The sequence below is a fragment of the Heliconius melpomene genome, chromosome 19 (genome assembly GCF_056956725.1).
Source record: "Heliconius melpomene rosina isolate 202511_hmr_F chromosome 19, ASM5695672v1, whole genome shotgun sequence".
Lineage (NCBI taxonomy): Eukaryota > Metazoa > Arthropoda > Insecta > Lepidoptera > Nymphalidae > Heliconius > Heliconius melpomene.
In genome coordinates this window covers 13,934,800-13,961,676 of record NC_140407.1, presented here as the reverse complement: position 1 = coordinate 13,961,676, position 26,877 = coordinate 13,934,800, and the positions used below count along the sequence as shown (strand labels likewise).

At 31.9% G+C, this 26,877-nt stretch overlaps 4 protein-coding genes across 7 annotated transcripts; 1 reads left to right on the top strand and 3 right to left on the bottom strand.

Annotated features, from left to right (window-relative positions):
* Positions 1-357: 357 nt before the first annotated feature.
* Positions 358-10,010, bottom strand: Syn1 (Syntrophin-like 1). Its single transcript, XM_085202943.1, has 5 exons — positions 9,274-10,010; positions 8,202-8,396; positions 7,673-7,890; positions 6,703-7,230; positions 358-6,367 (listed from the first exon to the last, which is right to left on the bottom strand). Exons 1-5 carry the CDS (start codon positions 9,767-9,769, stop codon positions 6,260-6,262), a joined length of 1,545 nt encoding a protein of 514 aa, XP_085059069.1. The 5' UTR covers positions 9,770-10,010; the 3' UTR covers positions 358-6,259.
* Positions 10,011-10,303: 293 nt separating this feature from the next.
* On the top strand, positions 10,304-11,626 carry ND-B14.5B (NADH dehydrogenase (ubiquinone) B14.5 B subunit). The gene is made up of 3 exons (XM_085202944.1): positions 10,304-10,544; positions 10,628-10,771; positions 11,473-11,626. The coding sequence occupies exons 1-3, from the start codon at positions 10,385-10,387 to the stop codon at positions 11,520-11,522; spliced, it is 354 nt and encodes a 117-aa protein (XP_085059070.1). The 5' UTR covers positions 10,304-10,384; the 3' UTR covers positions 11,523-11,626.
* A 488-nt stretch (positions 11,627-12,114) lies between these two features.
* On the bottom strand, positions 12,115-16,974 carry LOC146528947 (uncharacterized). Of its 4 annotated transcripts, XM_085202608.1 has the most exons (9): positions 16,426-16,974; positions 16,128-16,267; positions 15,365-15,398; positions 15,258-15,289; positions 14,893-15,054; positions 14,308-14,433; positions 13,778-13,844; positions 13,319-13,447; positions 12,115-12,753 (listed from the first exon to the last, which is right to left on the bottom strand). In XM_085202608.1, the coding sequence occupies exons 1-9, from the start codon at positions 16,534-16,536 to the stop codon at positions 12,442-12,444; spliced, it is 1,113 nt and encodes a 370-aa protein (XP_085058734.1). In that variant the 5' UTR covers positions 16,537-16,974; the 3' UTR covers positions 12,115-12,441. The 4 variants fall into 4 exon arrangements, with proteins under 4 accessions (XP_085058734.1, XP_085058735.1, XP_085058737.1 ...); XM_085202609.1 differs by lacking the exon at positions 16,426-16,974 and having other exon boundaries at positions 16,132-16,267; XM_085202611.1 differs by lacking the exons at positions 16,128-16,267; positions 16,426-16,974 and adding an exon at positions 15,722-15,881.
* Positions 16,975-17,126: 152 nt separating this feature from the next.
* On the bottom strand, positions 17,127-25,914 carry LOC146528946 (aminoacylase-1-like). The gene is made up of 9 exons (XM_085202606.1): positions 25,695-25,914; positions 21,339-21,508; positions 20,106-20,277; positions 19,818-19,964; positions 19,206-19,276; positions 19,008-19,124; positions 18,414-18,509; positions 17,772-17,905; positions 17,127-17,499 (listed from the first exon to the last, which is right to left on the bottom strand). The coding sequence occupies exons 1-9, from the start codon at positions 25,780-25,782 to the stop codon at positions 17,295-17,297; spliced, it is 1,200 nt and encodes a 399-aa protein (XP_085058732.1). The 5' UTR covers positions 25,783-25,914; the 3' UTR covers positions 17,127-17,294.
* Positions 25,915-26,877: the final 963 nt, after the last annotated feature.

Sequence of the window (26,877 nt, the reverse complement as noted above, 5' to 3'; positions counted from 1 at the left end):
TGGTGCTTCTAGCATTTCTAGATTTTCATTTGATCGACACCACCAAACATTTTTCTTTTAACCTGCCTCTCCTTTTCTTTCGTTTTTTGCAATGACTTCGTTCATGTTTGGAGTAGGAGAGCAACATCATTTTTTCCCAACCGTTCCTCGCGATTTCCCGTGCCTTTTATTTTAGATTAAAATTCATATTTAGATTAATTTAGACTTGATACCTACACGCGGTCTTAAAATAAATGTCTTTACAGACTGACAACAAATTGATCCTATAAAGGTTCCACTTTTCTCTTTTAATGTATGGGACCCTAAAAAATCACTAAGTTACTTACATTTTAAAGGAGTCTAAGAAAAATCATCATATTTTCTTCGTTGTTTAATGATTAATGACAGATCTAAATATCGATGATATCACACATACCAATGGATCACACTTAACATGATAACATGGATTACAAAATAGTTATATCGACAAAGGTCGTGTCACAATTCATTAAAATAAGCAAAAGTTTTCTTTAAAATAAGCAATTGCAAACTGAATTTACCGTTCAGAAATAAATATAAGAAATTAATAGTGTTGTGAGTGTGACATTCTCCGTATCGATAAGTAACCTAAAATACTAATATAACAAATACTATAATACGTAACAATAAACTAACAAACCTGTCAAACAGCCTCAAAGCATTCGTATGATAAAAGAAAAAGAAAAAATCACGTGATTCGAGAGACCTAAATCTTAAATGTAATGTGACTGATATGAAAGTTTTAGTCGTCGAACAATAATATCAACGACCAACTGAGAATAACTACGGAAAATCCAAAAAGTCTTTTTCACATTTAAAAAAAATCAACGTCGCTCGTATAAAGCGAATAAATAATTAACGATATAAAAAAATATACAGGGCGGCACATAGGGTTATTAATTACCAAAACTTCGGCAAAAGAAGTGTAAAATATGTAATGTAAATGTCTAATAAAATGAGAATTAAACAAAATGTATCGAATACTTATAATATCTTTCAAGCGACTTGAACATCATAATAATCGAAAATATACATCCCTCCTTTCCCTTCTGTCCTGCCATTATCGTCAATAAAAAAGCAACCAAAATTAGTAGGTAATATCAAAAATTCAATACACGAACTCATATACTCAAATAAAAAGTAAGCTTTCAAACAAAAATTAATTATAAAGATTTTAAATTAAATTTGATTTAAATTCACTTTCGAGGTTTTCCGTAATTGAATACATATTATAAATTTTATATTTTAAAATAAAACCGTAACTTTATAGTTCACTTATGTGAAACTAGAGCTAAATGTACAAATACTCGTTAGTAAAATCTGACGTAATCAGGCGGTTTAGGAAAATTCCGTGATAGAAAGAGAATTACAAGAGTGTGCGCATTGAACTGTCTATCAAAAAATTCGCTGTTGCTTAGTCAATAAAGTATAATAAAAAAATAAAAAAAGTAACTTCAATTGTCATATATAGAAATTCGTAGAAAAATATCAGAAATAGGCAGTTGCTACCATTGGTTGTGCCATCAGATATCTAAAGTGGGGAAAGAGATAGAAGTCCTCGGGTTATAAAACACACCAGCCAAGGTTCCAATTGAGGTCAGACCGAGATAATCAAATTCCGTTCATTAAGGAGGATTGAGTGACATAACACTTAAGACTGTTATGCTCTTTTAAAAAATCTCGCTTATATAGATATGATAAAATAACGAAAAAGTAAACCCTCTTTAAATTTACAATGGACGATCGTAAAAAATATTTTAAGTTCATATTAATTTAATATTGTAAAAGCGCATATTTAAATAGACATTCTTGCATCGTATTCAAGTACACTTCAATTACTGTGGAATTCGTTTATTATGACTTCGTCTATACTGACCAGCCACTTCATACAGAATGCCGTTTCCAGTTTATTTATTTTCATATAAATTCCTTACAACAAAATTTAATTATTTACAGACAGGTTGGATTTTTGGGGTCCGCGAGGCCTAAACTGAGCTTTACATTTGTGTGCTCATATACATACAGTGTAGCCGTCAAGCGCAGCGCATCTTTTGTATGGCCTAAACCGATTTATACCGATAACCGATTTATTATTTTTGGCTGATACTGATAGCAGTATTATATACTTATTTAATATTTTATTTTTGTTTTCGATTTACACCTATGGTAAAACCTATTTGACAGTAAAAAAGGAAAACAAAAATCTATACTAATATAATAAAGCGGAAGAGTTTGTTTGTTTGAACGCTAAGATCTCTGAATCTACTGGTCCGATTTACTTTGTTTTTGTTTTGTATGAAAGCTGCATTCTTCAGAAGTTCTATAGGCTATATAACATTACATTACACACATATATACTAATATATTTTAGAGTACTTTCTAATTTGACATGCGATTTATTCTGCCATGTTAATAACAACCGTCGCGTCGCTATGCGACCGTTACCGCCACATTTTGAAATCCATCCTTATGAAAATAAATATAAGAGTCACTTTTAGCATTTTATCTAGATTGAAATTATAGTTTACTGTATAACATTCTAATAAATGATTAAGGAGATGTCATTGATTCGAAATGACCGCGGCATAGTATGAGTATGACCGACGCGAAAATATTCTTATAGTTCAAGCAGGCGTAGCCCCGTCGGGGTCCTCTAGTCGTGAATAAAGAAAATATTGTTACGTTGCATAATTTGAAAGATTTAGTCATACATCGGTGGAAGGCGACGTTTTATAAATTCATACTATTTAAAGATGATAAATAAAAATTTTACAATTATCAAATGTTAAAAAAACTTGCCTGCCTACCTTCTACCTTTTATTTTCTAACTGAGACGAAATGTTCATACTATCTCTTCAAAAAAAAAACTCATAGTATGGTAAAAACAAGGAGCTCAGGGTGCTCATGGTGTGGTATATCTTAAAATAAATATACAGCATGTTGTTGACCGGACTCCACCTCAATGATAACCGTTAATATCAATTCCGTGACGACGTTATACAATTTGTTAGGTGTGTTTTATAACGCGGGGTGGTACGCTTCACTGATATTTTGATTGCCCTGAATATTTGGATATTGTTTAATTTTACTACACCCATACGACTCAGTGGTGTAATTGTATTTATTTTTGGATTTATTGTGTCAGGTTATATTTATTAATGATTATAATCTGTGTTAATTAATGATTATAATTTAATGAAGCGTCTTATAAACTAATCGATAACTTGTGTGACAATAGACAAGTTAATAGAATATACTTTCAAACTACGCCATGATAGCGTAAAGTAATTAACATTACATTACATGAAAAATATACATATTACAAAGATTTCAATTTTTTTAAGTACAGTAAATAAAATAGTAGATGAAACAAAATCGATCGATACGTTCACTTATTCAACAATATTAGTAATGTTGCTAACTTTTATGAAAATTTAAGTTGCAAATAGTCCGTATATTACGAAATCCGTCCAATCGACATACCACTGTCTACATAATCCATAATTCAAGGCAATCAAATATATGAAGCATATTATCAGTTATAACATACATACGCAAGTACAAAAATTACCAATAGTAAATAGTATACAGAGGAATATTAAATTTACCATAGAAATGCTAAGAGATTACAAGATTATCGATACTTTAGGAGATACATTAATTTCGCTATATTCACTATTGATATGGAAATTTCAATAGTAGAGTTACAATATATAAGTCTATTGATAGCACTTTCTAAGCTTCCATCGTTTGTTTGTGCGGTAGTGCTACATTGAATAAATCTTACAATATACAAAAAAATGTCTGAAAGTTAATATATAACCAAAAGAACAATCTTACTTCACTTACTGATCTTAACAACATGTTTTTTTTTATTTCAACTAATACAAGAATTGGAAATTTAGATGAAGAAGTTACATAAAGATTTACTTAGCCAGCCATATTGCTTTCTAAGGAAATAAACATATATTCATAGTGGCACTACCCACACTAAAAGGTAACTAGACACTCGTATAAAAAAAGTCTACATATAAACCTAGGAACAAATATTGAAAAACATTATGGGATTTAAATAGCCCATTATAATCAGAGTCAATCAATTCATCAAAAGAAAAGCAATATGTCCGTAATACATTTTAGGTGTCATTACAATATGTACTGAATTTTTTAAATTATTATTATACTAAACAAATATGTAATAAAGTGAAAACAAAAAAATACAGATTATAATAACGCAACAAATATTATTTATAACATTTTGATTTAAAACGGTCTTAAAATAAAGTTGTATTATTAATATTACATTTTTTACAATTAGACCGAATTTGACAACTAACAATCTAGAAATAAAAAAAAAACAACAATTATTTCATAAAGTAACTCTTACAAAGCTTTAAGTATATGTTAGTTATATGTGTTTTCCCTACTAACTTCCATTATTCGGATTTTTTCCTTTATTTGTATTGCATGTTGTCATTTCTTTCCAAAACGGATAGAGAAAGTACTAAACAATGGAAGGAACATTTATCAATGTCTATAAATAATCTCTTGAATAGATAAGATATTATCTATTCAAGAGACAAGATCAACACGAGTGAGTTAATTCATAGCTTACATTTAAGTATAGCTTTGTAGTACAAAATAATCCAAATCACTTAAAAGCTACCCTAACAAAAACCACGCAATACATTACATATCAAAATATACAAAAAATAATATCTCTACGGGCATAAGACCATACATTATTAAAATTTTCAATAGAATCACGTGATTCAATACCATACATGCCATATTAATATAGCATTACTAATGAATTCATATTTTATTATTAGCTTCACGCTACATCCAGCACATAGCATGGAAGGCAGAGGGAATCTAGTGTTAAGACACTCCGAGTGCGTTCCCAAGCACGACCCAATTTTCGAGGCATTACATGTTGAAGCTAGGAGCTGAACGCCGCTGACGTTTTGTCGATAAATAAAAATATTCATTTCCACGAGTGAGAATCGAATCCACAACCGTCGTGTTTACAATCAGACGATGTGCTGCTGCCCCACGACAGTCTCAATAAATGAATTAATATATTATGTAGATAAAACCTTAATATTCGATTATGTAATACTACCTACAATTATTAAAGCAAACATATTCTACATTCTGGGAATGCACAGATTATAAAAACACTACTCTACAGTTATATACAACGAATAAAATATAAAAAAATATATTGTAATAATCAATAAAATATCCAACTCTTTATTGGCTTAAAATTAAATAAAAAAATCGAGATTCGTTCTTTGGAAGAGTCCAGGATACATAGTTGCGACGTACAGTTGAGAAAACACAAAATATTGATATATATTATACTTAAAAAAATAAACCACAGATCTGGAATGTACTGGAGTTACTTATAATAAAGAAAAATAACAATATTAACAAAATAAACAAAAAAAACATCAAAAAATATACATAACATAATTGTCAATAATTAATAAATGTTATTTTGTATTATTCGGATCGCATTCCGATACAGGAGATTCATATCAGTTCACTTTGTAAACTTATTTATCATTTCATATTAAAATAAGAAATGAAACATAACCGAGACGATAGTTATAATTAATTATTATTATGACAGAATCAGCGATCTTCGATTATTTTATATGGCGTGTATATTTTCATCTTATTTCAATATAAATTATAATCGTGGATAGCATTTTTTGTTACAAATTATTTTTAATGCATGATAATAAAAGTAAAATATAGTTAAATGATCAATTGACTTTTGTCTTGACATCTGTCAGCACAAGCGAGACCTAACTGTCAAAAAAAAATATTGTCAGCTTAGAATATAAACCTGCTAAATCAGTTGTTCTCGAAACGCCATATATCAAGAATTCAATTCAATTCAATTCAATCAGTTGTCTTTTTTTCGTCATGTACCTCCATTTTTACTTATTCAAAGTGCAAAAAAATAGAATACCGACTTTCAGTTCATTTCATATGGTAGAGAGCATATAAAACAATTTTCGATATTGTAAACACGTTCTGATAATATACATATAATACTCTGAGATTTTTAAAGACTTTTGTTGTCTTTCTTGATAATTTGCGCAATTAGATGTCAGCAGATTTATACTGTAAACCGACGATATTAAAAAGAATCAAACCTAGGCTTCTTGCACTGACTATTTCATATTCTTTAATAAAAAACTTCAGTAAAAGTTGGTGTTTTAGTGGGTTAAAGTGGTTGCGAAGCTTCTTCACCTGGTAACGCGTGAACCCGCGCTGATAGCAGGTTGTGTAATATGAACACTGCGGGTTTCGGACTGCCTTCCATATCGAGTTCCTGTAAGATATTTTTATTGATTAAACATTGATGTTTATAAAAGTGTGGAACGAAATCTTAATGGAGAATGGAGATATTTAGAAGGCCAGAACACTAGGTTCCTAGGTATTCTGTCCAAGTCATTATATATAATATGTGTTTCATCTACAATTTATGACATAATTTATTGGATCACAAGGTAATTTTATTTGAAAAATTACTATAGTTTTAGATGGTACTCTAACAATATTACATATTCATTAATCCATCTTGCAAAACGTTTATGTAGAAACACAGGTCCATTGTTAGTTAAATGGTTGTCTTAACTAAAATCGTTGCTTATAGTCATCACTTACCAGCGTGTCATCATCAGCGAAGTGCAGCCACAGCGCGGCGCGGTCATCGTCAGCGGAGGCACGCAGCGCATGCAGCGGGCGGCGGTAAAGCGCGCGCGCGCCACCGCGGCCTAGCGATCCCGCCGCCTCCCACACGCACACGCCGGCCGCGCCCAGCGCCAGGCGGGCGCCGCCGCCCCGATAGCGGCAGCGGAACGAGAACTCCGGCTGCGCACGCACGGCGTGGTGCGCGCCGTCCACCAGCGCGCCCGCCACTGCCGCCAGGTCGTGCGGCGTGTCGGCCCGCAGCGCGCGCACTCGCAAGCCAGCCGGAGTGCCCGCGCGCACGCCCAGCGCCGCTGCGCGCGCTCTCCGCCACCACGCGAGGCGCGTGGCCGCCAGGCTGAAGCTCTCCGAGGGCGCGCACCACGCCTCCGCCGACCACGGCGCCGCCTCGTACAGCCTCAGTTCACGATCAGTGATAGCCACAAATGTAGGCTGCCATCCTTCTGCTTCATCTGAGTCATCAGATCCACCAGTAGCGCCCATCTATTACAATAATGATTATATTTTATACATATCAAGCCAAATATATTGACTGAATTTAATTAATACACAAATAAAATCTATACATATTAAAACAAAATGCACAATAAACAACAAAACCAGTTGTATAAGTCTATATTTTATCTGGTTCACGCCATGAAAACATAATATTGTCATCGCATCTGATAAGTATCCAAACAAAATATTTAAGCAAATCTAATGAAAAGCATTTTAAAGTAAAAAATCAAATATAGGGCCGTCGTGACTTAGCGGTGTTTGACTGTAAACGCGGCAGTTGTGGATCCGATTCGCATTCGACAGAATGATTTATTTTAATTTCCTCACTCTGGTAAAAACACAAAAAAAGTAATGGTCGAAAATTGGGCGAAGCGTGGACAACGGAGTGGCTTAACACTAGGCTCCCTCTTACAAAAAAAAAACTTACATGATCCTGCGGCGGGCGCCTCGCAAGCCATCCTGCGTATCTTACATCGCCTATGAGAGGCCGGAGCCGAAGGCGTGCGCGAGCGAGGGCGGCGCGGGCGGCGCGGCGCGCCGCCGCGTGCAACGCGCGGTGCCAGCCCGCCGCTGTCGTGCTGCACGGCGCGCGTAGAGCCAACGCGTGGACTCCGTCGGGAGAATAGATTTCTATCGTACGCTCTTCTGTGAACATTATTTTAAATGTTTTTTTTAGCTTCACGGTGTATCTCGCATATAGGAAGATAGGCAGAGGGAACCTGAGACACACTTGCGTCAAAAGGGGGCCCCCTTTGTGATTTACTTTTACATGATGATAAAAACCTATATCACTGTTCAAATATATCCTCACACTTCCAACTACGGAAGTTAATAGATAAGTCACAGTTTGTTCAAATTTGCTACAGATTATATAAGTAAATCAAAGTATGAAATGTAATAATAATCAAATTATCAAAAAAAATATATCGTAAACAGATGAAGTAAATTCAATTTACCTGCATCATGATGCCGCAGATTCTTTGCAACGCACGCCATAAGGAGGGGTATGTATCTAGTGTCCGCTCGCCGGCGGCGTGGCGACGGAGGTGACGGTGGTGCCTCCACCATATACCCGCGTTGCAACTCCCAACCCACTTCACTTATGATGGACGCTTTACGAAAATATGGTGTTACTTCACGGAGATACTTCACTGGAAATAAAACATATATTACATGTATACAATATACAGGGTTATATATCAAGACGGGGGGGACCTAATATTTTTTTTATTTCTTCACTCTGGCAGACAAAGTGTGGCATTGAGTTTCACTCAAGACACAATGCCCAGTGTGAGCAGAAACTAAACAACAAAGTTATTTGACATGAAGTCCAAATACTCTGTATCTGAATATCATTCTTAAATTGATATTTTTAGCTTTACACTGTATTCAGTCTTTACCAGGTAAAGCAGAGGGAATCTAGTGTTTAGACACTCCATCTGCCACTTTCAGGCGATTGCATTGCATGTTAGAAAATAGAAACATTAAATATTTCATTTTCTCAAGTGGAAAATGCCGTGTTTACAGTCACACTATGTGATCTAGCCCCAAGCAGCTGCAGAAACATGCATAGGCTCAGATTAACATAGGTTATAATTGTGTAAATTATAAAATTTTGTATAATTTAGCTATAATATAACAATAAGTTTAAGTAGGTGAAGCCACATTAGGCTCACTAGTATTAAATATAGGAAAACCCATTAATTATATTTTATTGTACTAGATTTTTGAAACAGATTTGATGTTCACTGACACACCAAACTTTAGGAATGGTCAATTAAATCATTTGATTGTACTTAACACATCTAATTAGTAGGTTAATTCAATTATAATGTATAAAGTATGTACATGATGAGGTCATGGTACAGCAGCACAGCAAGGTTAGGTTTCATCTACCTACTCTACTTTATTATATGACAACTCTATTTACTCTATTATGTGAGGTACAGTGAAAATAAGTAAAATAGGAATTTACATTAGTTTATATTATTAAATATTCTACCTTAACTTTAAATCAATATAACATACCTTCTAGCTGAACCATTTTTCCTGCTCTTTTAAGAGCTTTCACTGCTTCCTCATGTGTGGCATCTTTTAAATCTTCTCCATTAACTGAGAGTATAGCATCTCCAACATACAGCTGTTCAGTGAGGTCAGCTGCCATACCTTTGAATATTTTTGATATAAGAATTGGCATATTATTTTCTATCCCTCCCTTTATTGATATTCCCAAACCATTATTGTCTGATTTAACAACCTGAACTAAGCGTTTTTGATTAGCTATTGCTTCTGGTACTTCGGTAAAGTCACTATTTGGTGTTTCCACGTTATTATTGTTAAGAGTTCCATTTAGGGTGGTAGTGGCATCGTAGCCATCATCTAAGCAAACACTTAGGTAGTCATCCTCTAATGAACAATGTACTCTGTACCACACACCACGTACAAGTGTTTCTAACAGACCAGATCTCACGCCGGTAGCATTTGGACTCTCACTGCCTCCACTGGAAGCTCCGTTTTCCACCATAATTTTCACAAAATTATTGGAATATCAATTTGATATTTTAATTGTCTACACTACAATATAAAATTGTCACAAATAAACAGCCAAATCTTAATGGTTTATAATTTAAGCTAAGTATATATCTTCAAGGCATCTTATTATTTTACATTAGAACATTTCCTGGATACCGAATAATAATACATTGACACCAAATAAATACAACTTATTTGATTATTTCTGAATCAATATTAAGTGACTACAGATAAAATTTAAAAGCAAATCTGAAATGATTTCTGTATTGCCTTCTTACAAGATATTTTTTTGTGCAGCATTCAGAAGAGTACGATAACGTGCCGTAATGTTTTAAAATATATGAAAAATGCAATATATAATATAATATAATTTTAGTGTTGTTTTGTTAGCCACCTTAATTTTAGGACCGTACAATATTCTAACCACGGTATATAATACATCTTATTAATAAGCATATTGGCTGTGGTAAATTACTGCATGTTTTATAATCTTTGTCATAAAATAAATGACAGATGACTTTGACTTTTGACAATAAAAAATTGAAAGGAGACATCCATTGCGTATTGCTGTATTTTTTGTCCGAAATAGCCTAATATAACATTAAAAATGACTTCAAACTTATCTGCTGTAGAATTGTTGAACTTGGGAAATGAAGGGAGAATAAAACCAGTTTTAAATGAATATTGGTCTTATATACTTGGAGGATTCTTTGGAATGGCAACGGGAGTTCTTTTAAATTTTGGGACAAAACGACCCCTCATGAGCGGTAACATTACATAATAATAAAAACAAAATTTGATTGTTATTGCTGTAGTGAGTAAGAAAATTAAAACCCACCTTGTATTTCAGGAGTTCAAAAGCATATACTAGGAGTAGCGGGCTGGACTACCTTATTAACTTACATTTCAAACAAGCGAGAAGATTACTTAGCCGAAAAAGATGCTGTTTTGAGGCATTACATACAATTACACCCTGAAGATTTTACTACACCTGGTTTGTAAATTATTATAAAGTTCACAAAACCAATTGATTTGGTCTATAATACCCAAAGACATTAAAACTGCATACATCTTTTTTTCGGATTTATGTTTTCTTTTGAATATCAAGAATATATTTCATACTGTATGAATTTTCATTTAAAGTTTTCTATGAAAAGATTTTGTTATTGCATTTTGCTATTGTTTATGTGTAAATTGTGATATCTTATTAGAAAACCTCAGAAATTTTTAATAAGATATTGTATCTTAATTTTTTGTTTTGGATGCATACATCTGTAATGATCTCATCTACAAACCTTTACAGTAATTGGATTAATTTCCAAGAATCTTATTTGTTTACTTAAGTATAAACCTGCTAATGTAAGTTTTTGCATTAAACTGGAGATTTGTCTTCCTAGGTTTTGTCATTAAATATTTTGACGAACTTTTCGGTGTGTCCTGGAGTGACCGCAGTAAAGACATTCAAAGAATGATTAAAGAAAGTTCTAGCTTTTTCAAGATCTGTCCGTGTCTTAGTATTGTCCGGTTTTCTTAGTAATAAAGAAATACTGATAGGCTGTTTAAATTTTCTAGTAGTTTTCATAAACGTTAGTAGCTTTTAGAAGCCAGTGCAGCTTTCACGTGCTGATGGTACAATTCTTATCTCCTTTTAATTGCCTTTAACTTTTATATAACATGTAGAATTATTTATTTCAGAGCGAAAGAAGATTGGAGATGTGTTGGAAGAATGGATCCCTGTTCGTTAAATCATAATGAACACACTGTTTATGCTCTACTTAATTACCAGTCATGTTGAAAAAGAATTATCATTGTAGTTATCATTATTTAAATAAAGTTATAAACTAATTAATACATTTATTTACTTTTCACGTCCGTCCCACAGGGGCACAGTCAATCCACTGGGAGGAATGAATTATTATTTATTGATATATTCATATCTTCGCTCTGGCACCACAAGCAATGTAATGGAGGGTCTTGGCACTAAATTCCCACTGCCTCCCTCTGCCTACACTGCTATATGTAGATTAGTGTGAAACAAGTTTGATTTGATACACATTCAATAGTTTGAGCAGTCATATAATCAGGGATGTGCAATTAAAAGTAAAGATTGATTTAAAAAATTAGTTATAAGGACCCGGCAGTCTATCTATGATATACTAAAACAGTTAAAATTTAATTGCGCAAAACACTTTAGTTCTACCACTCAACAGGAAATGCCTGCCTTGAATGCTGTAGAGCATTGTATGCACTTTATATCAACATGGGAATCAAGTCCTGAATAGTTTAGTAAGAAATTAAAGTTAGACAGAACTGCAGGATCCAAAATTAAAAACAATATATTTTAAATATTTTTATTAAAACTAACTTATAAGAAAAAAAATAGGCCGTCGTAGCTCAGGGTCACAAGCGGGCAACTGTAAACGGGACGATTGTGGGTTCGATTCCCACCCGAGCCCATGAAATATTTAATATTTTCATTTCCTCAATTTGGTAACGAGTCCCGCCACTCCACACTCAATGAAGAATCAAGAATTCGGCAGCAAGTGGGGAACTGAAGTGTCTTAACGGGGAACGGACTGTCTTGATACTATGCTCTCAGATACGGTTCCGTTTACAGTCGCACGCTTGTGCCGCGACGGCCTCACAATTAATACATATCCACAATTAAACATGGATGTTTTTATGTTGATGTAAATAATGGTGTGCAAGTGGCGCCATATAGTGAAAACTCTCTCCGCATATTGTACAAGCTATAGGCTCGTGAACTAGATTATTATCATATTGGTCATCTTTCGCTTTATTTTGGTATGAAATACTAGGTTTTGGTAAACAGTGGTGGTTTTTATCATTTGCCAAAGAATTTTTGTCGGGCACGGCGCTTCTGTTTTCATCGATATCTATTATATCTATATTAATATATTCATTCTGAGCTTTGGAGTTTTCATTAATATCATGCTTTTTTCGCTTGTGAATTTTCTGAAATAAAAAAAATATGAAAGAAACGTAAGTAAAAAATTAGCAAGTATTACCGATTGTATTAGTAAAATGGATCTAAAAGTTAATTATATACTTTTAATAGCGCACATAAATTAAAAGAATATAAATATCAATAATTACTATTAAAAAAATCTATTGAGGCTGTTGGGACAGCATATAACAAAACACGATGGTTGACGGTTCGGAAATCAAAAATTTTTTTATGACAATTTTAAATTTATTAAAAAATATCGGTCAAGCGTGAATCGGATGCATCGAGGGCTCCGTACCAATTCAGGTTGTAAGTCAACAGGGAGTACAACTTATAAAAGTTGACAAACTTACTTTTACGGGTGTATCAACTCATTTTGTGTGAAATGAACTACATTTATAAGTTTGTAATAGTTTTTAATTTTAATATAAATTTTATTTTTTTCGGATTTTAACATTGTATATTTAATATTAATTTTAGCTTGATACCTCCACGCGATCTCGAGAACAAAACGCTCCTTTAAAAGTTCCATTTTTCCTTTCGAGACCCTAAAAACTACTTGACTCTACTTACAAGATCTCTGTTGTGTATGTAGGCAGCACCGCAAACATCACATTTGAAATTCTTAATACCTCTGTGTTTAAACATGTGCCGCGTCAACTCACTGGACGTTATAAACGATTTGTTGCACATTGAACAAGCCTGAAACGTAATTAGTAATTTTGAATTAACGCGGTGTATCCTGCACATAGCCAAGTTGGCAGAGGGAACATGTTAACACTCAGTCATCCATTTTCTGCCGAATTTTAGAGGCATTGCGTGTTGAGTGGTGGAGCTCGACGCCGCCATTATCTTCGTTACCAGAGCGAGGGAGAGTGGGGATCGAACCCACAACCAGGCGCGTTTACAGTCACACTTTGTGCCCTTGCGCAATGACTGGCCTCAATTTATATAATTTTAAATACAAGATATTTAATTTTATATTAATGAAGCTCTACTTATATTATTTGTAGTTTATACAAAGTAACTTACATGATCTTTTTGCCCCGTATGTATTTTTAGATGAGCTTGTAAATTGCCTTGAGCAGAAAATCTTTTGCTGTAAGCATAAAAATTATATAAAATTTGTTTATAATTATATTATGATTAAAGAAATGTAAAATATACAGAAACATTGTGTATCTAATTAATAAGAAAATTGTTTAAAACAAAACCTATAAGGCTTGTGGTACAACGGCACAACATGTAAGTATAAATGTGATGTTTGTGGGCTCGATTCCCACTCGAGGAAACTGAACAATTGTCATTTACTCACTCTTATAAATAGACAAGCGCGGTGTTCATTTCTGCCACTCAACTTTAATGTAGATACTTAATACTAGTATCATTCTGCAAATAAAGTTATTTAAATATGTAATTACTTAGTAAATTAGTTAATTGATTGATGGGTTGATTGAGATGTCGGAGGTTGTATGGTGGATAAATAAATCGAAAGGTTGGATGATTGATTGATCGAAATACGTAAATTTAATTACCTAATTTTTTTAAGTAAAATATAATACCTGCATACATCACACTGGAAGGGCTTCTCGCCAGTATGGACTCTTAGATGTATTGTCAAATTGTGTTTCTGTGTAAATCTTCTGGGACAGTACATACATACAAACGGCTTATCTCCTGTGTGAGTCCTGAAATTTTTCTAATTTAGATATTTTAGATATGGATAAGAACAGGTTTTACCTACATCAATAGAATAACAATATCTGCACGCTATATCCGGCCATAAAACATGTAGCAGGGTAGACAGAGAAATACAAATATATATTTTTTAATTCTCTTAATATTTTGATATTTGAGATATTTTTGGAGTTTCACTTTTACTCGCTTTAGGCGTCAGAATTTTTAGCTTTCACTGTATCCAGAATATCGCATTGAACTTTATGTGAAGACATTCCGTTCTCTTACGCTTTCCGCCGAATTTCGTTGAGTGTTGGGACTAAACGCCGCGCAATTGGAAATCAAACCCAGAAGCGTCCCGTCTAGTCGTACGTAGTACACGATTGTGCCACTGCCCCAAGACGGCCTTAGTTTTTTCGTACTGACTCAAACTGCTATTTTAATTATGTTTTCGTTTATATTATAAATACCTTATATGCATTTCCAGCTGAGCCTCACATCTAAATTGTTTATTACATTGATAGCAGGTGTGTTCCTTTTTAGGTTTGGGTTTAGGGCCTCTTTTTAACTTTTGACATTCAAGTTTTCTTTTGTAATTCGAAGATGTTTTCTTTTGTTCTTTGATACATTTGCTAAGAGTACAAATTACATATAATTTATTACATTCCATCATTAGAGGATAGTTGTTCGTTCAAATAGGTACAATCCCCACTTGGTACTCAGGGAAATCATTATATTTAAATAATTTTTATTTACCCACTAGTACTAGTAGACAGTCATTCTCTCATTTTAAGTAGTATTAGTTGTTTTCTATATGTTAAAGAATTATACATACCATTTCTTAATTATAGTGTGTTGTGTCATAACCTGTAAGTAAATAAAAACATATAGAAATTATAATACAATCAATATAATTTATGTACATAGTAATACAACACTCACAATAGGGTCAGTCATAATTTCAGCATCCTTTGTTCTGGAAAGAATATATACAAAATAAATATAAATAATTAAAATAAAAAATTATTGAAGCTTATAATAATATTAGATTTTCACAATTTTTATATAATTTAAATTTTTTCTATATGAATTCTGATATATCAAAAATATGATTTTAAAAATCCAACCTTTTGATCACTTTACAGTAATAAGTAGACCAAGGTGGTATCAGTTAGTTGATACAATTCATCAAAAGTTGGTCAGTTGATGGAAAAATGACTGATATAGTATTCATTTGATATAATTTTATATATATTTTGACAAATGTGAATTTGGAGTAATAATTTATAACAATGCAACCTCTTTATTGTTTCCTAAAGACATATCATCATTATTTGAATCATCTCGCTTATTGCCATGGATTATTGCAGAATACAATAATACTATCTTAATAACAGTAGTCTATAAAAGTTGTAACCAACTTGAAGTTAGGCTTTCTGAACTTTTATACTATGTTCACCTGGGCCTAGTAATCAAATGTAAAAAGTATTATTATTTTAAAATCAAATCTAGATCTTCAGGACAGCCACAACTCATCAACCATACAGTATATCAATTATATGAAACCAAATCTCAGTAAAAGGTAAAATAAATTATTTTTAATTATAAAAAAATTAAACAATATATTGCCAAGTTTTAAGGAAATATATTTTTTTATAAAATAAGAGAAATATAATTTGCAAGCCAGCCATAGCAACAGCCATACTTGCTTGTTAGTTCTAGCCCCAAATATTGCCTCCAACGTGAGTCTGAACTTTCACAAGTTTGCTTAAAATGGTATGCAATGCCTAATTTGTAAGCACAATTACTGCATAATTGATCGGGTAAACCATCATTTTTATTAATCTGAAATAAATAAAAAAATAATATTATTGGTAGAAATTACTTTAAAATTGTATTAAAACATAAATAATAAAACTATAAATATATTAAACAAAACAAGGCATAAATATTAGAAAATTAATATATTAAATTGCTAATTGATACTTATATCATTTACTTACTTTTACGTTAGTAATATACTCTATCATGTCACATAATGATATGTTGTAATTTTTCGTAAAAATTGATGATAGTATTCCCTCCTCCAAACAAATTCTACATATTTTATTCATAATGTTTACTGCTTTTACACATTAAGGAATTTACTGTTCGAAATTATTTATCTTTAAACCTTGAATTTGTCAATAGTTGAGATTTTACGATAGATTCACGTTGCATTAAACACATTTCTTAAATAGATCGATCAATCCTTTTTTGCAAACTTATAAATTTACAGTTTACAGTTTACACTTAAAATATGGAATAACTGTCACTTCTATAAATTAAAGATGTAAGCTAGGGGTGCCCAATGATAATCGATGTTGGATGAACATAAAATATCGATGTTTTAGCATCGATACTGCATCAAATAAAACATCGTAACATCGATGTCACCAGGGACAATGAATTACGGTAGATGGCAGTCATTACTATTTTAGTAACAATTAGCAAAGTAAAAGTTATTAATTATTTTTTTTTCGGCAGCGTGATGCTGTATTCCGCATATAGCAGGGTAGACAAAGCGAACCTAGTGTTAAGACACTCCGTTGAAACACATTAGGCGTTTACTTGACGTTTTTTTTTTCAAATAACTTATAATATAAGGCAAAATAATATAATTCACAACAACTTTACCAAAAATTTAAATTTAAATGAAAGAAAATATTTTTGATAGTTTATTGCAGAACATAGATATATTATAATTGAAATAAAAAAATTATATAAACAAAATCGCCAGTAAATACTTGCACATCTTAACATAAAATGTATACAATAATAAATTTTAAAACAAGTAATAAGAGTATTACTAAGTATAATATTTTAGCAATGTTTAAATATTAGCAACAGCTGGAATCAATTTGGTATAAATATCGATTCCTGTCAAATAAATGTCAGCATCGAGATACTCGTCGTGATCGTGTAACAGAACCGGCGTGTGGTTCATTGGTGAAAAACCAATAGCAGGGATACCAACACGGCGGACGTATCTACTGTCAGTGCCGCCGGGAAATATTCTTATGTCTAATTTCAAATTCCTGTAAAAATAAATTTAAAAAAGTAAAAAAAATAATAAATAAAAATTAGTTTTAAAGTAGGTAAATTGCTCATTAAATAATTAAGCCTCCGATAAAACTGCATTACAATCGCATAAGTCATGAATTGAAAGAATATTACATTTAAAACAATATCAGTTTGGTTATAAACAAAATGAAAAGAAAAGGTAAATGGGCTACAAAATATAAAAGCATGTCAATATTAAGTTGAGTTTGTATAAAATGTAGTAAAATATTATAAATTTATAACGTACATTTCATCTGCAGCTGCCTTAAAAGCAACCCAGTATGGATTGCTGCTATCCGTCTTAGTGCATTCGACATTTGGATTCCTTTGTTCGAATTCATAAGTCACACCTTCACCAGCTTCCTTACACCATTGCTGTATCTGTCAAATAACAAATAAATCATAATATTACTACATAAGTACTTACACATTTTAAGTTGTAGGTATGTAACAATTAAATAATAGAATGTCGAAACATTTTTTTGCAACCGCTACTGGTACGTTATGTACCTACAATTAGATTTGCCAGTGGCAAATACCCAAGTAACATTTGAATTTTATTATTTTATGGACAATTACACTAATATCATAATATGGCACTTTATTGCATAAATACATTTTTTTTATGTTTGGCTCAAAAACTTAAGTATCCTTAGCTTAGATAGATAGATTTTGGCGGATCCACATTTTCGAAAAAAAAATCGTTGATATCAATCAAGTATCAAAGAGGGATTTTTGCATAGATTATAAAAATATAATCTGGATTTTTATTTTAAAAAGTTTTTTTTTTGTATTAACGGATAACATGTTAAAAATGAGATGATAATTTTGTATGTCTTATAACACTATATAACATTGAAAATAATAAAAAGAAAATAGGTATAATTACCATTTTTTCAAACTCCACCTGGTCAACAGTAACGGCCAGTCTACAGTCGAATACAACAGTTAATTTTTCCGGAACTACATTTGATTGTATTCCACCCTAGAAAAATAAGATTTTTTTAAAGTCATATTAAATTCACTATATTATATATTAATATTCCTGCAATATTATTATATTAATGAACATAAAACTTCGAAAAATCTAAAATAAAATCAGAAAACTTTGTACTTATTTTTAAATTATATAAAATGTATATTACTAATTGTGTTTCTCAGTAAGCAAAATAGTATGTACTTACCTCAATATTAATAAAAAGGCAGCTTGAAACAAAATAGGAAATGACAACTATGACTATAATAATAATAGGTTATCTTTTACAGCTTCACGCTGTATCCCACATGTAGCATGGCAGGCAGAGGGAATCTAGTGCTAAGACACTCCGTTCCCCACTTCTCGTCGATATTTTCGAGACATTGCTCGTTGAATTTCAAGACAAAGTGCAGCGTTGAGAACCGCATTGAAAGTAGGGAACGGAAGGAAACTTATTAATGCAGGACACGTGAAGCTAAGAAAAAAATATTTTTTCAAACAACTTACATAAAGTTGTGTCATATTAATTGTAGTCACATCTCCAATAGTGAGTTTCGGGTTGCCATTCAAAATCTTTTTCTGTTCTTCCCTTAAGTCCATAAATTTGTCAATAATATATCGAATCTACAAAAAAATGTAAATATCGTTCATATTTTCATTAATTTGTTTCATTTAAAAATAATACATCATATATGTTGTTTTTACCTTTTCTCCAGCGGTGTTGGGTAATAAAAGTGATCCGTGTCCTGGTTGACCCGTACATATGATATGTAATTCTGAATTAAATATGAAAAGAAAACTATTAATACTTACTGTATGAAGTAATAAGTATAATTTAATACTTTATTTGCATATCGATCAAATGGAAAAGTGGTAGGTATAATTCTTGAAAGTCAAAATTATTAGCTCAAACGAGTCTACTATATACTCGTAGTAGTCGTCCAGTGCACTTAACGCAAGTGCATCTAGTGCACTTGTAGTGCAAGTGGACTGAATGACGCAAGTGTCGTTTCGGAATTTTGTAGTCAATCGTAATTTTGATTATTGAAAAATGTGACTCGGTTTTTGCAACAACCGACGTAACATATTACGCGTTCATTTTAAAAAAAATCGTCTCTGAAAATGCGGAAGAAAATGCGGAAGAAGAAGAAGTAGAAGTTTTTATAAAAGAATGATTTTTTCGTTGAGACGAGATCCGAGACTTGTTGTGCTTTTTATAGGAGAACGACATTCCTGCTTAGAAATATGATAACATTTATCATATTTAGATTGAAGTTAAAATGAATAAAATAAAAAACAATAATAATTCAGACTTACGCCAAATGCTGCGTTCTCCATTGAATATGATGAACTCTTCACCTGGGTTAGCCATACCCTCATCTAAGGCAAATCCAATGTTTAGAGCTTTAAAACTATCGGTCTGTACAAATTTTTCCATACCATCATGACCACCAATTTCTTCATCTGTAAATTATGAATATATGTACTTAAGTAAAAGAGTAAGTAAACAAAGAAAAAAAGAGACGTTAATATTTAAAAAAAAATAAAATTGACAATTAAAAATTTTCATCTGAATAGTTTTAAATTAACTGTTGACGTACGTACCTGGAACAAAACAAATGTGTATAGTACGTTTTAATTGGATTCCTGAAGATTTTAATTTCCGTACTGCTTCCAAATATTGAATACCGACACACTTCATATCTTGGGAACCTCGAGCGAATATTTTGCCGTTTTCATCGATATGCCCACTAAATGGCGGATATGTCCAACTATTCTGAAAAAAAAGTTTTCCATACATTTAAATCTATGCGAAGGTTCCGATTTTAATATTCTCATATTATTTGAAAGTACAATATAATTAAATCCATCTGTATCTATTAACTCTAGTCTTAATTAAATATAGATAAGTTGCTAGAGTTGTTTATTAAAGGAATATTACATTGCATGAAAATGTTAAATATTTACTTTATGTAAAATAACGATAAATAAATAAACAGTACAAAGTTATATTAGTTTACCTAAAAAGATAACAAAAGTAACAAATTTTTACACTAACATACAATGTACATACTACATACATTATACATACAATAAGTCTATAATTTTAAAAAGAGCAAGAAGAAAGTTAAGTGAATTTAAAAAACGCTGTATGCGCCTTTACTTAACAGGGTTGGTGGTGGTAGTATATAATAGTGTTAAGACACTTCGTTTTCCACTTTCCCAGATATTACGTGTCGAGTAGCGTAACTTAACTCCACACTTTGTGTTGTTACCAGAGCGGTGAACTGAAAATAATTAATTACCCCAAGTGGGGAATCGAATCCATAATCGTGACGTTTACAGATATAATTTATACCATTACTCCACTGTACTTAAGATACTAGGAATTTCTTGCCTCCTATTGAATAAATGTATTTAAATCACAATGTTTATCTGTGGGAGTAAAGATAAATAAGACTATAATTTATTTCTTTTCAAGATATAGGGCCAGCTTCACCACAAAAACGTTTCAGGTAATTATTTGTTATTTTTTTCTGTTTTACCATCAAACTCCCTGAAAACTGATCTGGTCGACAATTTTTATCAGACACTTAATAGTGGATGGAACAACGGTTACAAATACGTTCAGTTAGCGAGGCGTAAGCAGAGCATTGTATTTGCATCACTAAAGCTTTTCTTTCTTTTAATGGAAATGTAAATACTAATTAATTACACGACTTGTCTCTGTCTATAGTTACTATAGACAGAGACAAGATACTTTTTAATTATATAAAACAATTACATAATTGTAACTATTCTTGTACTTAGATAATAATAGATATTCAAGAGATTTACTTCGAAAACTGGTACGACATCCATATGCGAGTTGAGCAATATCGCCGGCAGCGACGGGCTTTGCCCTACCCATGTCAACAAGACAATGGGCTTCCTTGGCACTAATTCGTATACTTTAAATTCCAGTCCAAGATTTTCACTCTGCCTTTTAAAAAAATCCACGCACTCGTCTGAAAATAAATAATTAAACATTATTACATAATATTGTTGTTTTGTTTTCATCATAACTCGGTCGGAAACTTTATATTTAATAGGTATTTATGTTTTAACGCTATAATTATAGTAAATTCTAATTTTATTAGGGTACAAACATATAACGTGTGTATATATGAAATGAGCAGGGTAATGTTGCTCTAGCCTTATTTTATCATGCAAATTTAAAAATCTTAATTAATTTTAATCAAGTTTTTAAAAATCTTATTAATAACTAGCGGACCCGGACGCGGCTACGCCTGCTTGAAATATAAGAATATAATTTCTATAGAAATATAATTTCAATCTAGATGAAATGCTAAAAGTGACTATTATATTTATTTTCATAAGGATGAATATCAAAATGACGCGGTAAAGAACGCGGTCGCGTAGCAACGACGGTTGTTATTAACATGGCAGAATAAATTGCATGTCAAATTAGAAAGTATTTTAATTTATTAGTACATAAGTGTTATGTAATATTATATAGCCTATAGCACTTCTGAAGAATGCAGCTTTCATACAAAACAAAAACAAAGTAAATCGATCCAGTAGATCCAGAGATCTTAGCGTTCAAACAAACAAACAAACAAACAAACAAACAAACTCTTCCGCTTTATTATATTAGTATAGATAACATATTAGTATGTTGTTGATATTGCAGCGGAGTTGCCGGCACACCTGTGTTTATAAATAATTATACACTACACACGCATTATACATTTTATAAGATCCTATAATATTTTTAAAAAATCTCTGGCTCTTAATAATCAAGGAGTTGTGCAAATGTTATCAAATGATGACTACTAGAAGCAAATTCGAGGGCTCCCTCCGATTTCCATGAGAGTCCATCATAATATCCTGACTTGGAGGTAATGGGACCACCTGGGAAGTCCGCTCTTTCAAATAAAAAAGAAATCGAGGGACACTCATAAAAAATATGTAGATATTGAATATTTGAACTTTTCGACGGTACTGTATATTATGTTTACCTCCTACATAAATGCATTGTCTTAGTCTCTGTACAATTAGAGGTAAGTGAATGCACACATGTAGGTATCCCAACAATTCTAAAGATTGTGCACAATTTAGCCACTTTAGTTGATTGTCGTTACAGCCGCCGACGCGTCGTTAATTGACCTTGCGATGCATTTTGGCGGTGAAATCACGAAACGTCTAATGGATAATGTCAAAATTATTAAGAAATGATTTACGTTTTGATATAATACTATAATAATATAATATCAAATATGTATTGTGTAAGTTGCAAGCATGTTTGCTTTAATTGTTCACATTATTCACAATCGCAGCTAACTGTTGTATGAAACCTCATCAACTAGAATGGACTAAATGTATTGAATTGGAAGCCTAAACGGATCATCATACTCAAATATTATTCAATTCCAACAATATTACATTCATACAATATCAAATATATGGATAATCAAACGTATTACCTCCTTTTTTAAAGTCGGTTAAAATACAAAAACAATTATATGAGGTATAATGTTTATAAAATTATAAATGAAACTAACAACTATTTATTAACAATGTATGTTTAAGTACGAGTATATCTAGGTATAAAAACAATTTAAAAAAAATGTCTTTAACACATAAATTAAATAGAAAATAAAAAATAATAATAAATTAAATAATTGATTAGTATGGCAATACTTTATTGGACATGTCATATAGGTACCTATTTATTAATTAAAATCCGTTATTTTTGGAGGTAGTTTACAAATGATGGAGAAATCGATAGGAAAATTTAAAATAAATCCACATGTGTTTGTCCATGCCAAAATTTTATTTTTATTTCGAACCTCCAATCAGAGGAGTTTTAGAGGGGTTTTCCCCAAGAACACGAGAACACGTGAAATCTTCACAATGATTAAAAAGGACCGCTATTTTAACATTTCTGATCAATATAAAAGTTCCCTTGTTGTAATATTACTGCGAATACCTAATGATGATTAAGTCTCTAAATATAAAAAATAATAATTTGAACAGATTTTAATTAATGATAAACATATATATGTATATATATATATATATATATATATATATATATATAGTTATTAAAATAAAAATATAAAGTCTATAAAATTAATTGTAATATTTGTTTTGGTAGGTACTCTTACAAATCCTTGTTAGTCAATTTAAATTGATTGAGAGCATGCATCAGAAGAGGATATGCTGAGGGCTTCGAACGCTGGATCTCATTATGCCTTGATAAGACCTGTACGACGACCAAGTGGAAAATTACAGCATTTTGTGGGTGTGGGGTGGCCAAGTGAAAAATTGCTACTTTTTATATGAGCGATTATAAAACGTGGCAATTTTTAGTTTATACAAATAATATTGAAATTTTGATAAAAATGTCTAGACAGAAAATTTTTATGCCGGTCAAAAACAATCGGTTGTAGATAATAAAAGAAATAGTGTAATTATGCTATTATGAAAAATACTTATAACAGTATATGAACATATCGGGATTTCATCCCCGAAACTCTTCATCCCGCACGTGATTTATGGACCCTTATCTAAAACCAGATTATATAATTGGTACAACAGCTAAAAGAATCACTTTTATGTTTAATAATATAAGCAAATATTTTAATTTTAATTTTATGTTTACTTCAAGAACAAACACCCCAGAGATTTCAGTTTCTGTTAAATAAACCAGCGTACCTATTGTAATGGTAATGAAATTATGAACCGCGCTAAAATATTCAGAAATAATATTATGAAGGTCACATAAAATTATCATTTTCTTACAAAATATAATGTCGATATCTTTGCTATCTGCCAAACTTTTCTACATCTTCTCAAAAGATTAGATAATATGTTTTTTGTCTTTCTAAATACACTTTAATTTGTGACGTTGTAAAATAAATAAAAAAGAATCCTGAAACTATAACAGGGAAGTCAGAAGGAACCTATTGTTAAGACACTCCGGTGCCCAGATTATGCCGCGGGTTAAGATGCAAAATTTAAAGATAACTCCTTAATATTATATATCCTAAATGGCGATCAAACCCACAACCGTCGTGCCTACAGTCGGACGTTGTCTCACTGAGGCACATGTGCGCTACTGTAATCGCGACTGATGTCAGTTCGATTCCCTCTCGGAGAAATGGAATATTTAATATTATTATTTCCTACCTCTGGTAACGAGGAAAAGCGCGGCGTTGAATTCTGCCACTCAACACAATATGCCTCAAGAATTGGGTGGAAAGTGGTAAAAGGACTATTTTAATTGGGAACGGAGTGTCTAAACGCTAGGTTCCCAAATTCCGTCTTCCTATTCTGCTATGTGCAGGAATCAGGATACAGCGTAAAGCTGTGTCACTGGGCCATAATATGTTTAATATTATTAATTATAAAATAGTTCATAGCTTATTAAATAATAATATATGTATATAAAATCCCTGGAATGCCTTTGATATAAAGTATTAACCACAAGTGATGAATACTACACTCTCGATTACATCAGTGTATTGGATCTCCAATATTATATTCAAATTGTTCAGCTGATATAAAATTTTATGTATATAGCTTTTTCATCTTTTTTGCTTTTCGCTGTATTCCGAATTACCAGAGCGAGGAAATAAAAATATAAAATATTTTATTTTCTAGAGTGGGCACCGAACCCACAACCGTCGCTGTTACAGTTGAACGCTTGTGCAGCACGACGGCTTCATAATAGTTAACTATTATATAAAATTTACATAGAATATAATTATCCATAATTCGGCAGAAAGTGGGGAACGGACTGTCTGAACACTAGGTTCCCTCTGCGTACCCTGCTGTGTGCGGGATACAGGTGAAGCTGATTATATAGACGCTATTACGATTGAATAACCGGAAGCCGAATAATAACCAACTCTCACAAACAAGTTAGTTGCTCTTGTGAAAACTCTAAGTAAATATAAAGAACATGTTATAATGTGTTATTCTTCCAAAATAACGGAAGCATACTTAATTGAAAATAATTTCCGTCTATAAACTGTCACTTTAAAAACATTACGATAAAGTTCTGTCAAAACGAAAAAAAATATATATATATAAAAATAACTTATTTAAATAAAATCATCTAAATATTTTTTTTACATAACATAAATATGTAAATAAACAAATAAAATAATATTATTAATGACTTACCATAATTAATATCAGGTTGAACACTCGGTATCCTGAGGTATTCAACAAAATTTTCAACCGCGATATTATTTTTGTAGTTTTTCGACATTTTTCCAGTAGTTTTCGTTCTCGTATCTCTAGAAAATGTATGTACGACGTCGTCTACTGACTGAGTACTGACTGACTGACTGCAAGTGCAAACTGTTAATGTGTCCGCGAGGCGTTAAGTCAGTAAATGTACTTACGATACAATATGACACTTAATAAACGCCAGATGGAGAGAGCAATTGAGAATTTATATGAATAATAACTTTACTATTGTTTTTATTTGACAGAAGCTGATTAATATATTTTTTGTTAATAATTAGATATGAAATAGCTTTTTAGACTTGTGCGCTTACAGCATAAAAAAGATTCAGAAATTATATTATGACTATTTATAGTCTATATAGATATAAAAAATCTAAAATACATATCGAATAGAATTCAGAAGGCATCGAATGTGACAAAATCCAAATAATGTCAACTAAATATTTATTTTTTTAGCTTCACGCACATATAGTAGAGTAAGCAGAGGGAACTTGGAAACGTAGTGTTAGTAATATAGGTATATTTATAATATTAAATATTTCGTTGATTGGGCATCGAACCCGTAACCGTCGCATAAACAGTCATACCCATAAGGGCCACCGGGCCGCGATGGCTTCATTACATTATATATTTTCTTAAAATTATATAGTAATTTTAAACAATGTTAGATAGTGTAAACAAAAGTATATTTATTATTGGTTAACAGATTATGCTTAAAATAAATAATGGAGATAAAATATTTATAATTGCGCGGCATTGAACTCCGCCAATCAACACGCAATGTTCCCAGAATTCGAACGGAAGTCGTTCCCATTTAGATTGGGGATGGAGTATCTTAACACTAGGTTCCCAAGTTTCCTTTGTCTACTCTGCGATTCATCTTAAAACGCAAAGAAATATAAGCAAATCAATTTTTTATTTATAGTTTGTCTCTATTTTAGGATAGATCCATTGATTTAAGGGAGAACGAAAAAAGAACAGCTACGTGTTATATAATACACTTTCAATGTTATCAGTGGCAATGTTAGCTAACCTAATCTCATTTGATATGTAAAATGTAAATACAGTCAACAGATAGAGTCAACGATTGTCTGGTTAAGGCGCGTGTATTTAT